Source organism: Periplaneta americana, chromosome 6, assembly GCF_040183065.1.
Source record: "Periplaneta americana isolate PAMFEO1 chromosome 6, P.americana_PAMFEO1_priV1, whole genome shotgun sequence".
NCBI classification, from domain to species: Eukaryota; Metazoa; Arthropoda; class Insecta; order Blattodea; family Blattidae; genus Periplaneta; species Periplaneta americana.
This window is the reverse complement of record NC_091122.1, coordinates 186,278,714-186,298,515: the sequence shown is the minus strand read 5'-3', so window position 1 is coordinate 186,298,515 and position 19,802 is coordinate 186,278,714. Positions and strand designations below refer to the sequence as shown.

At 35.2% G+C, this 19,802-nt stretch overlaps 1 protein-coding gene across 1 annotated transcript in view; it reads left to right on the top strand.

The window, feature by feature from the left end:
• The window catches only part of LOC138702132 (Fanconi anemia group J protein homolog), a 320,429-nt gene that overhangs the window by 9,718 nt on the left and 290,909 nt on the right, over nt 1-19,802 (top strand). Inside the window, exon 2 of the mRNA XM_069829730.1 lies at nt 17,929-18,076. Coding sequence (XP_069685831.1) covers nt 17,948-18,076 — 129 coding nt within the window. The 5' untranslated portion in view covers nt 17,929-17,947. The remainder of the gene's footprint in view (nt 1-17,928; nt 18,077-19,802) is intronic.

The window sequence follows — 19,802 nt, the reverse complement described above, 5'->3', positions numbered from 1 at the left end:
GAATTATTCGGACACTTAATATTCCAAATGTTTATATGTATGTTACTAAACATGTTTGCAAAAACGCAGAAATTACGCTTGCGGTTACGTCAAATAAACCAATTTGCATAACATGAGCATAAAAAGAACTTGATAATGAAATGGTATGTTAATATATTTATATAAAAATAAACAAATATACAATTTGCTGCGTAACAAAAATATTCGGACAGTCCTGTTGGACCTATTCTATTCACCCCTGTTGATCACTTACATTATAAAGTAGGTGGAGATACCGAGTTTCAATAATAAGCGAGAGTACTTAGTCTTACTTGTGCTGTCGTTTCAGAAAGACGGAACACAAAATGGGGCGTAAAGGTAAGCAAAAAATATTTAATCAGAGGCAGTTAGTGATATTCCATCACGAAAAAGGGAAAACCATTCGAAACATTGCATATTTGCTTCAGATGAAGAGAAGTCGTATAAGTGCCCCGAAGTTAGCTTCTGAAATTGAATCTGCTCCGGGTAAAAAAAGTGCATGCCCAAACAATTAAGAGGGCAATACATAAACGGGGCTACAACGGAAGAATAGCACGAAAAAAGTCGTATGTCTGTGAAAGGAACAGACTTAAACGACTTCAGTTTGCTAAAGAATATGAAAATAAAGGCAAAGATTGGTGGGATAAGGCTCTTTTTTCTGATGAGAGCAAATTCAATGTTTTTGGCAGCGATGGTAGACGAATGGTCAGGAGAAAGCCTAAGGTGGAAATGAAAACCAAGAATTTGCGAGCTACTGTTAAACACGGTAGAGGAAATGTGATGATATGGGGATGCATGTCAGCTTCTGGGGTTGGTGAATTGGTGTTCATCGAGGATCTCATGAAGAAGGAAGGCTATCTACACCTCCTGCAACATAATTTAGTGAAAAGTGCAGAAAAGCTTGGAATTGAAAAGGAATTTATGTTTTACCAGAACAACGATCCCAGCATAACTCCTATATTGTACAAGAATTTCTGCTCTACAAATGCCCTAAAGTGCTTCATTCTCCTCCACAATCGCCGGATTTGAACCCTATGGAACATTTATGGGAAGAACTTGACAGGAGGGTTGGATCAAGGCCTATTTCTTCTAAAGAAGAGCTAAAAGCAAGACTTCAAGAAGAATGGGTGAAAATTCCTATAGACATAACAAAAAAATTAGTACATAGCATGCCATGCCGACTGAAAGAGGTTATTAAACAGAAAGGTGGTCCTACAATGTACTAATAATAACGAGGTGAAATAGTATTCTTTGTTTTCAAAAAGTGTCTGAATATTTTTGTTAGTATTAGAAATGAAATGTTTTCCTTTATGTTTTAATAATTTAGAAGAAGATTAAATTAATTGAAATTGTTGTGTTAAAATGTTTATATGAAATGGGATACTTTTAGGGAAAAAATAAGAAAAGCTTATTTTTATATATTTACTAGCCGTATCCGTGCGCTCCGCTGCACCCGTTAGAAATAAATATAAAGTAATTACATAATTAAAATAGGACATTTGATCCAGGGAACATTCGTGTTTGATATAAGGATAAATCGTTTATTATGTTACTTAATTTAAATTGTATTTGCATAATTAAAATGCGATCATTTTGATCCAGAGACCACTCATTTGACCATAAAAATTATTTTAGGAAATACAGGAAACGAATGTACAGAATAGCCTATCAAGGTTTCTGTGCATAAGAAGCTATTTTAATCTTACCTGTCCTCGATTCACTCAGAAGTTACTGTAATAACATTATAGCATCATGTCCATCTAGAGAAAGTACACTTTCCAATGGTGAATTAATAATTAATTATACAAATCGGTTAATTTAGCTTCCGATATTACTTCATACAAACACAGAAACATTATCTGTGGGCTATCTTTCATAGCTTTCGATTGTTGCTGTCCAAGGCCCCTTATAGACGAAGTCGTTTGTTTTTTAATTCATTACACGGCCTTAGATGGCAGTTATTTTAATTTTAAAACTCATTTATCTCATTAAATATCAGTCCTATCAAAATTTTTCAAGGAATAAAACTTATCGGAAATTATTTTTAAAGAAACTTTTGTTATGTAACATTTTTCACAAAAATCAATAATAAGCGAGATATTTCGATTTATTTAATTGAGGCCCCCTTATAACCCCCCTTTTAAATAATGTATTTTGAATGCCATATAGCCTAAAATCTAAGTTACAACGAACTTAATTTATATTCCAATTTTCATCGAAATCGGTTCAGCCATTACCGCGTGAAAAGGTAACAAACATACAGACAGACAGACATACAAACAAAAATTTCAAAAAAGCGATTTTCGGTTTCAGGGTGGTTAATTAGGGGCTATATATGTTAGGACCAATTATTTTTAGAAAATCGAAAATTACCAGAAAAATTTCGGCTACAGATTTATTATTAGTATAGATATGTAAATATATGTCATTGAATTGTTAGTTGACGGATGTCCGAATATTTTTGTTACTCACTGTATATGCTCAAAATATTTACTACGATCTTCAATTCTGCATTTTATCGTGCGTTCCTCCCAGTATCGAACGTGCTTTCCTTCAGATGCGCAGTGTAAGTGAGACTTGGGTTATTTGTGTGTGTGGGGGTGGTCCCAGGTGTGGAAGCGACGATAAACGCTTGCCAATTACTTAAGTTAAATGCGCCAAGGCACACTGAAGCACTCTCGTAAGGTGTGCCTCGAGCCACCTGCTGCTGCTGCTGCTGTTCTTAAGGATTTGTTTCTCTGCGTAGGCTATGTGTGTTTAACTGACTTGAAATTGTTTGCCTGGAGTAAGGAGATAGGCCTGTTTTACGTCTTCATGTTTCTCCTCCTTTTGTACCGACTTAAAACCCAGTGCGGTGTAGGACAGTATATTTTTGGACCAACAATAGGCAGGCTCACATTGCGGGTCTCTCTGGTGATGTGGTCAGCACTACACAGCCAGCACTGAGACAACCCAGGACAACACTTGTCAAAGGGTAAACAGTGCCGAAAACGGAAGATAAATATTTTCCATTGGCCACTCCAAGAATCGAACCAGGGAAGCGCATAGCTACCCACAGGACCAAGCTATCTTATCTAAGTTGTCTGTAAATGTGTAATTACACCTGCGGAAGAATTCATCGGACACATGCAAGGAAAAGTTTTACAAAAATATAATTTTAACTTTCCTTTTTTGGTCTCAGCAAGTCACTGGCCCAGTTCAAAAGGGAAACAATTCAAAATTTTTAGAAAATTGCATTTTAATACTTCATGTTGCTGTGAAAAATCCAATTAACACACTCTAGTCAACACCTGTGGAGTAACGGTCAGCGCGTCTGGCCGCGAAACCAGGTGGCCCGGGTTCGAATCTCGGTCGGGGCAAGTTGCCTGGTTGAGGATTTTTCCGGGGTTTTCCCTCAACCCAATACGAGCAAATGCTGGGTAACTTTCGGTGCTGGACCCCGGACTCATTTCACCGGCATTATCACCTTAATTTCATTCAGACGCTAAATAACCTAGATGTTGATACACCGTCGTAAAATAACCCAATAAAATAAAAAATAAATAAAACACACTCTAATTTGAAGCTTATATAAAATTAACAGAATTCAGAGTAATTTCAGTGATCCTTAGATTTTTCACAGCAACATGAAACTTTAAGATTCGGATTTCTCACAACTCTGAATTTTGAGTTGTTTCACTCTTGAATTGGCTCGTCGCTGTGCTCTTCCAGCGTGAACTGTATTTCTGAATATATATTTTCTTTTTTGGTAGCCTGTCAGATAGGCTAACTTTGCTCTTTTATCCTCCTCCGCATCATATGAGTCAGAATCTTCATATCTGGACATAAGATTTAGCTAAAATTAGAATAAAGCACGGTGAGTAAATAATTAACTGTGGTAGAGCTGAGACGAGATATTATGGCACCAACCTGCGTTAAGTTTTAAATTGCCGGCCAGCAGGGTAGAGGAGTGGGGGTTGTTTGGGTTACGGTTCTCAAGCTCAGAACGGCAGGCATATGCGTTTCATCTCTTTCCAAAAACATTCGTCTTATCTTAGTATCACCACTTTCCTACTTAAGACTCCGAAGGTACGTAATGAAATTACGCCAACTATTCCATCTTTATATTCTTATTCTCCGTCCGAATCAGACGACTGATTTGTGCTGGAATCAGATGTCCCTAAGTTTATGGAAATGTTCTCCAAAATACTGTCCATCACGTGCTCACTTTCAATGTAATTGTTCTCTACTTTATTCACATAATCATACACTGATATCCATTCTTGGAAGAAGCGATTACAGAGTCGGCCTCTGCTTATGGGTAGCGGAGAAATTATAGAGGAGTCTTCTTATGACTTTCTCATCAAAACTGTCTACAGCTGCAACAATCTTCTTCTTCGGCTGTGATTTTTCCGGACTGGAGAAAGAATCTGCTGTTCCTGCCTCAATATTTTCCCCTTGTTTCCTGATCCTGCCAAGGTTCGCTTTGAAATACCAGTGGCAGCCAGTACTCTTGCACACACGCTTTTGAATGGAATTGATATTCCATTTACAGCCTCTTCTGACATGAATTTCCATACATTGTATGCTATTTCATGTCTTTGACTATGAACTACTCTATGATTTCACACCTTAGACAATGCCATAATGAGGGCGCTCAGAAGGACAATGTTTTCAGTATTAGCAATAGGGTAGTAGCAGAACGATCTCAACACTCGGAATGCTAGTAACCAACTAACCCAACACCCCTCCAGTTTAGTGTGAGGGCGAGTCCAACCAAACGAACTAAAATGCGTCCCTTGCGCCGGTGCCATAACTTCTCGTCCGGGCTCTACTGACAGTCAGCAATGATGGCGTCTTGGCTCATTTCATTGTAGCCCATTTAATTTACTTCCTTAAAAAGCAACGGAAACACAAGAACATGTAACATTTGCACATTAAGTTTCAAACTTTCAAACATCATCAGTATTTTCAACGTACCGAACTCGGTGAACAACTGCGCAATAAATTAATAATAAACGCTCTTTTTCTCTCGGCAATCTGGCCGCGGCATAGGAAGATTCCTTATACATACTGTGACTGACACGCCAGAGCCTTCTTCAGTTACAAGCCGGCGCACGGGTAGGTTTGGCAACGCTGAGTGGAGGCGGGAGATTCTAAAGTGATATTGATGTAATTGTGCTTGCTCATTGATTTCGTTGTACGTAACGTGTATTTTTTCAATATTACTTTATGCACAAAGGTAAGATCAAGATTCAGAGTAGTGATGTAAATTATTACGGATTCGAAAATAGTGTTTTATTGCAATCAATTAGCTATAGTATAGAATACGGCGTAAGTAGGCTACTTACATACAAAGGCTGCCACTTAAAATAATTACAAAAAACATGTTTTTATTGATAGTACAAAGGTAAATAAATAAATAAAGATGTTCCTTGCACTGAAAATAATAAAATCAATAATGCAATAAAGACGTAAGTTCCTACGCAGTATTCATAAGTTCCATTCAGTTAACAAATTTGTGGCTAGTAATTTGACAGTGATTCGCCGCTTTATGTTGTTTAACCTCTGACGTGAAAGATCTAGGAGGATATCATATACATTTTAATTTCATGTGATTATCTGTCGTGCTTTTCTATAAATATTTCAGATGCCCAGGAAGCCAGTTTTAGTTTGAACCTGGCCAGTCACCATAACAATACTGTTATCCTGAATTATTTGTTATAAACTTCTTAAAATATAATTTTAAATAAATATAACTACAGAAAATTAGCTAAGAATGTAAATTATGCAAATAAAATAAAAATATAAACAGAGGAAACTATTGACATATTATAATAAAGTATGAGGATGTAAATACAGTTAGGCCAAGTATAAAGATCTATGGAAAAATGAAGAAACATACCTTCAACATAATACGTAACAAAACACATAATTATCTATTAAGTATGTGTCAATTAGCATAAACTCAGTGAACTTTAAATCCTCTAAATGCGAAGAGAAAAGAAACATGTTTATAACTAATTTATTGCGAAACAAATAATATAATAAACAAACCTTGAAAACCAACAAAGTGAGTGTATACATCTACAAATTATAGGTAGTTCTGACGTATAGCAGGCATTCCGAATCTTAAACAAAATTGCAGCGTTTATGGGATCACAAAACAGCTGTTTACAATGAACTTGAAAATCAACGGCGTAACTTTATTGATATAGCAGGCGAGGCCCAACAATTTGGCTAGAATTATGATACACCACAAACCACAAGTAAGAGTATAAAAATATAGTTTATGCAATATTGAATATTTAGAACAATTGCCAATCATTTTGTTATTATTAATAACCGTAAAAATTGCCAAAGACTGCAGCCATATTTTAATTTATTGTCTTGTTTTTATCGCCAACACGCACTTAGTTTATAATACATCAACAGTTAACGTTTAGTACGACCGCGCACATAATTCCATCGACACACACTTATGTTGTAACAATTTACACTGAAAATCGGCATTAGCACAAATACGACGTGTTCTGTACCGTAGGCCTCCGTTTGACAGTTAGTGTTGCCGACGTATGGCTCCGGCTTGTAACTGAAGAAGGCCGTGACTCTGCACTAATCCAACCGGCAACCAATGACAGGCAGATGCAGGCATCGCACCCCATTGACGATGTAAACTTCCCACCGTAAGAATGTTCATTGTTGTTTATTTTTATTTTATTGGATTATTTTACGACGCTGTATCAACATCTCAGGTTATTTAGCGTCTGAATGAAATGAAGGTGATAATGCCGGTGAAATGAGTCCGGGGTCCAGCACCGAAAGTTACCCAGCATTTGCTCGTATTGGGTTGAGGGAAAACTCCGGAAAAACCTCAGCCAGGTAACTTGCCCCGACCGGGATTCGAACCCGGGCCACTTGGTTTCGCGGCTAGACGCGCTGACCGTTACTCCACAGGTGTGACTCATTGTTGTTATCGTCTGGTTATAATAAAGTACAATTCGCTGAAAAAAAAAAAAAACTAGTAAATTGAAATGTCAAAATAGCATTGCACGTTTCTCACTTAATAAATGAAATAAAATATGACATAAAAATCTGTAGATTCAGTTGAAAAAGTCATGTAACCGTATATGCTGACGTAATTCCGTAGAGTTGGCAACGCTGTGGAAGTGCCAAACAAAACTCCGTTTTTGTTAATAACATGTGGTTCATTGTTGGCGCAGCAGGAAATATTCTGTCAATTGCAAGTTTAAACTTTAGCAGATGAAATTTCCTTATATGTAGAAGAATTTTAAGAAAATTTCCCTTATTTTTCTCCTCATTACAATTTTTCAGTAATTCTTCCCTATCTCGAGGGAAATTTCCCTCCATCTGGCAACACTGCAATGAAGTGACTTATGTTAGCAAATTACTACTAGATTTTAACTGAATGTCATAAAACTAAAAAGAAATAGCAGTTTGAATCTGAACAACGGGTTACAAGCAGTAAGATAGCAATAAGAAAGCAAACTGGCTGTAATTATTTACCCAGTGGGCATGTCAGTATTGTTAACACATAGAATGTACAGCTATTTGTAAATTATTATTAAAAATTAAGAATGAATGTTATTTTAAAAAGTAACTCTGTGATTTTAATTATAAAAATAAGATCAGTGATTTATAAACAGTGCGGCAAAACATCCTCCCTAATTTAAAGTTTCAATAAAGGACAGATGGATCAAAATAAGGAAACTGTATTAATATGAACTGTATTTAAACCGTGGGAAATTTAGGTTGACATGCGTTGCCATAGCGATATCGAATGACATGCGCAAAACAACGAGAATTGAATAAGACATTGAATACACGGAATAATTGACATTCAATTAGTGCAAATTGTGATCTGTAACGAATTCCAACTATGCCGTGGACGGTGAAGAACGTGCTTACGCTGTGGTATCGTTTCTGGTAAGTGATAATTACGTTGTGGCTGCTCAGATGTTCCCCGGATGCTTAATTTCTTCACGTGGCGACGTTCCCTGGCCAGCAAGATCACCAGACCTTACACCATGCGATTTTTTTTTCTATGGGGGCATCTTAAGGCTGAGGTGTTCAAACATCGGCCGAGGACTTTGCCAGACCTAAGAAATGCAATACAGGTAGAAATTGGTCTTATTCCTCAAGAAATGCTAGTTAGAGTGATGAAGAATTTCCGAAGTCGCATTCAACAATGCATTGATAGTGAAGGACACCACTTGAGAGACACGTTATTCAAAAAATGAAAAATTCCCACTGTTAAGATACCATTCATATTAATAAAGTTTCCTTATTTTGATCCATCTGTTTTTTATGCAAACTTTAAATTAGGGAGGATGTTTTGCCGCATCCTGTATTATAAAAATCATGATTTAAATCTCGATTTTATATCACTGTGATTTAAATCATTGCATCCGATTATTACTGCATTTCAATTGGACTATTTAACGCAGCGTAAATAACACGAAACACACACACACACACACATACACATACACATACAAAAAGACATGTCATGGGGTTCAGACGAAACTCGTTCAGGAATAGGGCTGCTCAAGATATCAATTCTGTAGTGCTCGGATAAGGTGGCACAAGTCAAAAATGTTAATTTTACAGGAGAACGGAAAAAACTGTCTTCACACTGGTTTATGTCGATTTGATTTTCTTCTGTAATGAGAGAAATACTTATGTCTCTTTTCCCAAACGAGCAGATGTTCCGTAAGTTGTCAATAAATTATTAAAAAAATGTTTGTGGAAACTGACTTATGCCACTTTTCCCAAGCACTGCAGATTTAAGGCCGGCCCAGATGGCTCAAGCGGTAGGGGCACGGCATGTCTCTATCGCTTGGGCCCAAGGGTTGTGGGTTCGAGTCCCGCCTCAGGCATGGGTGTTGTGTTTGTATTAGTGTAAGTAAAAAAATGGAAAACAAAGATAACTTTGGTAAACGGCCTCTGGCCGGTCTAAATTAAAAAAAAAAAGCGATAGGTTTTATTTATACGTCAGAGCAGTGCATTGATTAATTTAGATATACCATTGGTAAGGTTTATTGCAAGCACATATTTATTTATTTACTTATTTATTTATTTTTGTATTTATGTATTCTATTTATTTATTCATTTATTCATTCATTTATTTACTTGATTGTTTATTTGTTTATTTATTTATTTATTTATTTATTCATTCAGTTATTTATTTTTGTATTTATGTATTTATTTATGTATTTGTTTGTTTATTAATTAATTACTTTGTTTGTTTGTTTCTTTATTTGTTTGTTTATTCGTTCATTCATTCATTCATTTATCTATTTTTGTAATTATATATTTCTTTGTTCGTTTGTTTATTTGTTTATTTATTTATTTGTTTATTTATTTGTTTATTTATTTACTTATTTATTTATGCAATTTATTATATTTATTTTATTTATTTATTCTATTTATTTATTCATTTATTTGTTTGTTTATTTGTTTGTTTATTTATTTATTTATTCATTTATTTATTTTTGTAATTATATATTTCTTTGTTCGTTTGTTTATTTGTTTATTTATTTATTTATTTGTTTATTTATTTGTTTATTTATTTATTTATTTATTTGTTTATTTATTTACTTATTTATTTATGCAATTTATTATATTTATATTATTTATTCATTTAGTCATTAGTCATTCATTTATTCATTCATTCATTCATTTATTTATTTGTTTGTTATTTATTTTTTATTTATTTTATTTGTTTATTTATTTGTTTATTTATTTATTTTGGATTAATGTATTCCAGTTCTTAATCCGCCTTCACCCACTATATAATGTTTATAAATGAACAATACATAATTATGGCAACCTATAAGTATATACTAAGTATCTGTTTAACATTATTATTATTATTATTATTATTATTATTATTATTATTATTATTATTATTATTATTATTATTATTATAGTGAACTCTTGTTGCAAGTACATATTAATTTCTATAATTTTTGGTCAGGGCACGTTCGTCTTCGGCCGAAAAAAATGATAGGCCTCTGTTGTACCATAATTTACATTTCAAAGAAAAGAAAACTGTGTAGTTGTGGTACTGCAGACGGATTCCGGCGTCCGGCTGAACCCGAACACATGCGCTAATTCGGTCAATATGCATGATTTGTAAAAGTTCTAATATACGAGAATGACTGTTTCTGGCGATTTTAAAATGCCTGCATCCGCAGTGTTGACATTCACGGTCATGCAGACTGTTCTACTTGCTATTGCGTTTATTGAAGTTCAATTCATTCATAGTTTTTGCCCAATGGCAGCATTATACAGTCTTCCCTCTTTTCCTTCTTCCTCAGTTTCTTCTCAGCTAGTGACCCAGCCAATTCCTTTTTATTTTTCTGATCAGTTTCAGCATAATTCTTTCTTCACCCATTCTTTCTAGCACGGTTTCATTTCTCATTCACATTTCACACGCTCCATTCTTCTTCATATCCAGATTTCAAATGCTTCTAGTCGTTTCCCTTCACTTCGTCGTAAAGTCCATGTTTAAGCCCCATACAATGCGATTCTCTGACGAACGTGGTAGCTGTAAAATTACGAGTAGCTAGCGAAAATGACTAATAATATTAGTAAATTGTTGTGTATTACGCAGCAGATACACTGTAGTGCTCTGTAACATGTAATTTGCATATTTATCGAATAATAGAAAAAAGCCATGCAACAGGACCCGCGTGACGACCTTCACGCTATGAGAGCACAGAAAGTTATTATGTGTGGACTAGTGAACTTTCCATATAATCTGCTGGTCTACAAATCGTAGAATCTGTGTAATTAATTAATGCATACTTAGTCGAAAGATGTCGTTTTGGGACCTACAATTTGTGTCAATAATATTATTTATTTAATTAGGACTATAGGACTATTTATTTACTTACATATTTATTTATTTATTTATTTACATCGGGAAATTTCATTGAAGTGAATTTATTTATGGCTGGCAGAGTAACTATCTCATGCCCCCATGTTAAAGTTGCTTCCAGTGCACTTCATTAGAACCAAGTACTCAGCTTCGAAGCCATTAGCCCTGTGAACTTACAGTATATTTATTTTCCCCTATTATCATATTGTAAATTTTAAACTAAACAAGTCCACACCTGTGGAGTAACGGTCAGCGAGTCTAGCCGCGAAACCAGGTGGCCCGGGTTCGAATCCCGGTCGGGGCAAGTTATCTGGTTGAGGTTTTTTCCGGGGTTTTCCCTCAACCCAATACGAGCAAATGCTGGGTGACTTTCGGTGTTGGACTCCGGACTCATTTCACCGGCATTATCACCTTCATATCATTCAGATGCTAAATAACCTAGATGTTGATACAGCGTCGTAAAATAACCCAATAAAATAAAATAAACTAAACAACAATGTAACTTTATTATCTCAACAATAGGATTTGCTCTCCACACAGTAATACAGTATTCGTTAGTGCACTCCACTGACGACAATTTACTTGGACTATTACGAACAACAATGAACTGTTAATCTTAACTAATATTTATAAAGCACTATTTACAACACAGAACGGTCAGTTCTCAGTTCACAGCTCGTTTGTCTTGGCTAGTTCTTCTAGCTTAGTCACTCGCGTTCACAGAATCTCGAACCACAGGCCTTCAGAGACGATCCGCTGAATTTCGAACTCAGGTTCCCCAACTGCGGTCCACTGCACTCGAACTCCGGGCTTCAGGCTACACAGTTACGGACACAACTCAAGTCGCGCTCTGGTCTCGAAGCTGGCTTCACTGCTATACAAGTCTGGCTTACTGAATTTCACTCGCGTTTCTTCTTTTATAACTAAACCATAGTTACGAGAAATTTCTACGGGTGTTCTCTCGAATTATCTGGATATCGCCACTTCGGACGGACTACTGGAAGATTCGGGAGGGTCCGTCCCCCCCCTTCACTCCGCACGTAGCAGTTTTCTTCCTTCAATTCTCGGCAAGCACCAGATGCGCGCGCAACCTCCCCTCGCGCGTCGCAGTAGTACACCGCCCCTCTACCCTCTCAGCATCCAGACGCTCCTCTCGCCGCCACACCTAAGCGACCAACGGACACGCGTTCGAACCCCGGTGTAGCTGTCACAATATTATAGGATTATCTAAGAAATTAGCAAGTTCTTTGTGATAGTAGAACAGAAAGAGTGGGGGAAGGGAAGTGATCCGTGGCCCATTTCTTTTAGGGCTCATCCCGACATTTGTCTTATTACTCAAGGGAAACCACGGGAAAACCTAGAGCAAGATGAGGTGTCGTGCTGACGACAAGCCAGTTGGCTTCTGTAGGGACTGTATATGTTGAGATGGAAGGTTGTCGTTTAATCATGATTTATAATACAAGTACAATAAAAATACATAAATAAACTATTTACAAGAAAATATGTAAAATGCATCTCTGCAGCCAATAACGTGATGACCCTGAATCAGAGAAATAACATTATTAGTGCATTAATAGATTTATGTCTGTCTGTCAAGTGGTTGTTTAGTGTTCAAGTTGGTGTTCGTCTTGTACGGTGTCGTTCCAAGCTAGAGGGTGGAGTACGCTCTTAGGTCTTTTATATTTATCTAAAGCAGGCTTGTACGACTTGGCGTACGTGCAGAAGGCTTGATTTGAGATATATTCTTGAATTGTCCAAGTTTCTAGATCTTCATGAATTAATCTAACAGGTGTTACTCTAGGCAGACCTGTAATGAATCTTGAAAGTTTGTTTTGGAAAACCTGCTTAATTATTTACTTATATACTTAGGTACTTATTTACTTATTTATTAACTTATTTACTTACAGGGAGTATAGAAACAATACCGACAACGCTTAGTATGTTGGTGACGGTAAAATGATCATTTTTCAAGAGGGAACCCATGTCCGGAAATTCATGGTTTGGGGTGTGTGAGATGTCGAAGTTTCATCAGATTGTTTCTGGTGTCTTAATTACGTAGTTGTGCAACCCATTAGCCATCAGCGTAAGGCTGATGGACGAACTGCGCCTTAACTTTCCGGACATGCGCTACATTGGTAGAGGGTGGACTTGTGCCATGGCCACCACGGTCACCTGATCTTACACCTTTTGTATATTAAAAGTATTTATTTCAGACACTGACTTCACAACATATGTTTAAGGTGTTAAACCTTTACATTACATGTTTAAAAGATGTATAAACGTTTTCGTTGGTCAGGCCCAACATCATCAGATACGAAGTGCATTTCGGTAATATCAATAATCTCTACATAATTTCTACAAATTATACATATTTAGTGACATGGAAAATGAACCTTATTAAAATCAACATGGTTATGATACATTTTGACATTCTTATATGACAGCCCTTATTGTCAGTTATTTAAAATACACGTGTAAGTTGCAAAGTGTATATGTTTGCAAGTCTTCACACATGGAATAATGAAGTAACTTGATGTAAGAGAATAAAAAATAATAAAGTACATCAGCTTCTTGTCTATGCGGATGACGTGAATATGTTAGGAGAAAATACACAAACGATTAGGGAAAACACGGAAATTTTACTTGAAGCAAGTAAAGCGATCGGTTTGGAAGTAAATCCCGAAAAGACAAAGTATATGATTATGTCTCGTAACCAGAATATTGTACGAAATGGAAATATAAAAATTGGAGATTTATCCTTCGAAGATGTGGAAAAATTCAAATATCTTGGAGCAACAGTAACAAATATAAATGACACTCGGGAGGAAATTAAACGCAGAATAAATATGGGAAATGCGTGTTATTATTCAGTTGAGAAGCTCTTATCATCCAGTCTGCTGTCCAAAAATCTGAAAGTTAGAATTTATAAAACAGTTATATTACCGGTTCTTCTGTATGGTTGTGAAACTTGGACTCTCACTCTGAGAGAGGAACATAGGTTAAGGGTGTTTGAAAATAAGGTGCTTAGGAAAATATTTGGGGCTAAGCGGGATGAAGTTACAGGAGAATGGAGAAAGTTACACAACACAGAACTGCACGCAATGTATTCTTCACCTGACATAATTAGGAACATTAAATCCAGACGTTTGAGATGGGCAGGGGATGTAGCACGTATGGGCGAATCCAGAAATGCATATAGAGTGTTAGTTGGGAGTCCGGAGGGAAAAAGACCTTTAGGGAGGCCGAGACGTAGATGGGAGGATAATATTAAAATGGATTTGAGGGAGGTGGGGTATGATGATAGAGACTGGATTAATCTTGCACAGAATAGGGACCGCTGGCGGGCTTATGTGAGGGCGGCAATGAACCTTCGGGTTCCTTAAAAGCCATTTGTAAGTAAGTAAGTAAAATATAAAACTAAGGTAGAAATGTTGTGAATGTGAAGAGTTGCAAATTACAGTATTTGAATACATTTATTGTGTTTATATCCCATTAATGCACATATTTTAACCATTCAAACATATGTATCATGGTGTGTATATCATATTTTATCTTGATTGTTATTTCAAATTAATATGATTGTCTTGAATTTCCGGAGATGGGTTCCCGCTTGAAAAAGGATCAGTTTACTGCACCGCCGAACATACTGTGCTAAGCGTTGTCGGTGTTGTTTCTATACACCCTGTATATATACTTATCTGTTTACTTGTTTACCTATTTATGTATTTAAGTACTTATTTATTTGTCTATTTAATTATCTTCCACACGATCAGGAGTACGTTAGTTACATGTATAAAAATTTGAAATCTGTAGCTAAGAAACTAAAATAACGTTCAGTTACATAACACTTACATATAAAACAAGAACGATTACAAATACGAGAAGGAACATATTATTTCATTTCACAGAATCCAAAAGTTCAACGGCTGCTGCTATGAAACATGGCTTAAAACTTTACAACAAATTAATATCTCGGTACCCTGTTTTAGCAAACATGAGTATGAATAATTTTAAACTGAAAATTGAAGACATTATTAAAGGAACTTAACATAGGGTCAGATAATTAATTGCTAAATATTAACCTTATATCCTTGTGAATATTGGTTATAAACTTTTTCAATTATTGTGATTGCTTTTTATCACACAGGCTCTTGTTTTTGTAATCGGTGTTATTTTATTGCTTACATTAATTGTTTATTTTGTCTTTTTCTTCTTCTTTCTGCTTATCTACAGTGCGGTTTTGAACTCCCGACCACTAGCGTTTGCTCATAAGGGGTAAACTCTTTAATTTATATTTCTGTTTTGTTTAAATATTTGACATGTTTACTTTTGTTTGATGTAGGCCTACTGTCTTTAATAGTTTTAAAATGTATTTTTGTTTGTATTATACGAGTATTTGACATGTATTTTTGTAATTTCTTGATTGTAATAATAAAAATATCAGCGTTAAGAAATATACGGTAACACACAAAAAAGAAAGAATACAAAAACATTAAAATGGTTAAATTTATACTCTATTAATTAATATTATTAATTTAGATAACTAAATGAAAAGGGCAACTAATACGTAATGTAAAGAATTCAAATTCAAATTTATTTACAATTACATTTGAATTTACATTTGGATAGATACCCGAAATGAGCATATGCTCGTGCTCGGGTACAGTCCAGTAGTCTACATAAATTTTACAGGGTTCAAATAATAATGCTGATGATATAAAATAATAGTAACAATAATAATAATAATAATAATAATAATAATAATAATAATAATAATAATAGAATAATCGTGACAAATGATACAAAGATTGTAATACAAAATAATTTATTAATAATAATAATAATAATAATAATAATAATAATAATAATAATAATAGTGATAAAACAAAAATATTTAAAATAATAAAATAAATACTAAGACGGATAAAATAAAATATAAAACCACTAGCGAGAGTTAACACAACTTAAATAAGCATATAATAACCGGAAAAAATGCCAAACTCGAAAATCAACAGAAAAGTTCGTTGTATCGCAGACGACAGCAACCGCCGTATTGACATTGTGTTGTGCATTATTGGTAGTAGGGGGAGCTGAAAGTCTACGTAACTGCCGTTCTCTTCGAATCTTCTCGTACAATCATGGGAAGTTAATGCTGTAAAAACAAAATGTCTACGAGTCAAACTGTTCATTATTACCAGGGTAAATACAAATAATACTGAAATATATTAATCGAGTTTCAGTTATAGATCTCCCCTTTTGTACAAGAAGTATCGTATCAAAATATTTTATGAATGGCGGGGAAAATATAAATTTCAATAACTTTCTAGTGACAAGATATAGAGACAAGTACAATCAAGTGTATCTGTGGCGTGCTAAAGAATCATTTATTGGAGATATACACTGTTATTAATTAAGAAAATGATCTATTTATATTTATTACAATGTTTTATCTTATAGGTTACATGCATCAGATAAATACAATAAAATTAGTACCATATAATGCTAGTAACACTTAAAAAAAATATAATAAAATTTATCAAATATCATACAAACATTTTCACTTTATTTTTAAACTTAAGAATGTGTAGATTGCTTAGGTCTGGGTTATTTTTCAATACTGAATTGTATAGTCTTGGTCCATAATTCCTACTGTATCTTAATCCAGCTGTAGTGTGGCATTTAGGTTCTGCCAAAAGAGTTGGGACATTTCTTTTGGTGTTATGTATATGTTTTTCAGTTATAAAATTCATTCGATTTTTGTGAAAATAAGTTAGTACTGTATGTTTATATATTTGCTCAATTTTTAGTACTTGGAATTCAGAATAAATAAATTGTGTCGGATAATCAAGTGGTTTATGCAGACAAATTTTGATGATACGTTTTTGTAGTAATATTAATGGAGTTAAGATAGTCTGTGTCATTCCACCCCATCCTATTATTCCGTATTGAATGACTGACTGAAACAAGGCTAGATAAACAACGCGGAGAACATAGATAGGCATATATGCACGAAGGGTTACAAAGTTGTGAATTGTTTTCCGTAACCTATTACATAAATATGTTACATGTTTATTCCATCTTAAATGTTGATCAATGACAACACGTAGGTATTTTACTTGCGTGGATTCTGTCAAGGAAGAGCAATTACAATCAATCAAGTTTATGTTACTGCAATTGTGTATTTTTTAATTTGTATCCTTATCGAGTTTGATTTTTCTCAGACTAGAAGCCGTTAATGTAAAAGGAACTGCAGTTGAAATGCAGTTATAAATTATTGGACGAAGACTGTACTCAACATATCTAGTGACTTGTGATAATAATTTAATTAGATAAAGAACGCGTTTCTAACTTAATTTGAATTTCGATAGCGTCCGGCAATCCCTGATGTCACTAGCTAGAGAATTCCATAGACGAGGTAATGATACTGTATAGGGGGATGAATATAATGACGTTCTGTGATGAGGGAGAGAAAGAAATGCTTGATTCTGATTCCGTACTGTTGTGAGAAACTGAAAACGTGCTATGTAAGTCGTACGTTTTGTAAAACTGGTGTTTGGATATCATTTCTTCAGTTTCAGGATTTCAGACAATGAAAAGCAGCTGTTTAAAATTAGATGGTCACTTTATTTCAGCTACTAGAAATCTGGAAATTTGTGAAGATGATAACTTTAGTATTATAACGCCAACATATTTGGAAAACACTATAGCGTGCTCAAAGCGTGCCGATAGGAACTGTTCAAATGATGTCATCACTACATGAACCACAGCCGTAGCTCAGTGATAACGTGTTTGACTGCTGCCAGAGCTATGCTCAGGGGTGGATTCCATTCCCGCTTGGGCTGGTTGCCTGATTGTTTTTTTCTGAGTTCTTGCCCAACTGTAAGACAAATGTCAGGTAATCACGTGGCGAATCCTCGGCCTCATCTCGCCAAACACAGGCTCGCTATCATCAGTTCCAATAACCTATTAGTTAAACATCACTCCATGCCCTTCTCTGTTTAATTGTGGTTTGTCTTGTTTTGCAGGTAGCGCCTGCTGGTCTTGATGGATGCTCAGGCTTCCCAATCTTCATTACTCAGCAGTGATGTGTCCCCAAGAAAGTTCTTCGTCGCAGGCGTCGAAGTGGAGTTCCCCACGAAACCCTACAAATGCCAGTTGTCTACTATGAACATGGTGAGGACATCTCTTAGCGGTCTGGCAAACTACTTGATCCCTTTCGGTGCAAGAGTGGGCTTTGCGTTGGATTAGACACGTGGTGGCGTTCTCATTATGTAGTTACAAGATTGTGGATCTCATTAACACGTATTTTAAAACTTCGTAATTAAGCTCTGCATCTTATAAATGTTAATCTGTTTCATTTAGTACCTAGTCACCACCACCACCACCACCACCACCACCACCACCACCACCACCACCACCACCACCACCACCACGGGTGTGCTTTGTGGTGATTATTTTACCTCTATTTCGGTGATTCTTTTTCCATGTTGTCGGTGAATATTTCGTCGAAATATGAAGGTTTGGTTAAATATTTAGTAAAAATATCAGAATATGGCATTCAAAATTAATGAGCTATTCAATCTCAAATCGACCGATATATAGAGAAAATTGACCTTGCAATTTCTAAATACAATGAAACTTTTTTTGTACGTAGAGAACTGTGATACAATACTTTGTGCAAAGTTTGAGGCATCAGAACTTCATAGTGTTTAAATTAAAAATATTTAAATTTATCGTATTTTCATTAAATTAGCAACTTTAAACTGTTGTAGCTCCGAAACCCTTTCACCCAATGATCAAAATCATGGTTTATTTTGATGCTGAGAAATTAAAGTTTATATTGACACATAAACAGATTTTCTTACTATTATGGAAATGGATAAATTTAGATTTTTCCTCATTAAGACGCCTTTGCCAAGGAAAAAATATTTAAAAAATATATAGCTAGATTCCGCATTGAAAGTACAAATAAACACATATTTTTTACTGATGGCATGTTGATAAGAAAGTATTGAAAATATCAAACAAAGAAAATAAATAGTACGCGCGTGAACTAACCAGCTGACTGCGAGACGGGAGCTAGCCGAGGTAAGCAAGGCCAGGAGACAAACACGTAATGTTTCGTCTATTAGCGCATAACTGGGCTAGCTTTATCACAAGTTTTCATAAACACAGGAGTAAAATGACGCCCAACGCTCGCTTATCTTCAGCTCTCGGCCAGTGCGTGCTGTACTGCGCCGTTCAAGTCCAGGCCTGTGAAAATAATCTATTTAATACCCTCGAAACTTATTGCCATACCACTAAGCAAACAATGCCGAATCTCTCTTAAAATAATGAATTTTTAGAAATTGGCAAAAAGCCTAAAAGTAAGTAAAATCAGATTATCTGTCTCTCTGTGTACGATAAAAATAAGGATTACTTCTTAACATAACCTACCAAATGTCAGCTTCAAAATGAGTTCTCGTTCAATGTTCTGCAGTAAATGGTTCCAGAGTTCTGAGCGCTGAAAGAGGCTTGTTTTTATAAAATACGCTAAATTTGTCGCTCAACAATACGAAAACCGTTTGACTTTTGACAGTATATTTTTGAAAATGCACTCTCCTCAGCACCTTGTATAAATAGGGAAAAAATTAGAGTATAAAAAATGCGAGGTTTATTACTGATCTAGCCCTAATATTCCGCACAACAACATGTAAAAATCCAGTTAGATTACTAATCTTAATCGTTACAAATTTCCTGATACGTTTAATATTATGAACATTAAATTACATAAATATGTGATATATTTCGTGTCATCAGTTAGGCCTACATCCATGTACAGTGAACCTCACAATTTTGTATTCATTACAGATGTACCTTTTGTAGACGCTCTTACAATTTACATTCATCCCCCGTGCTT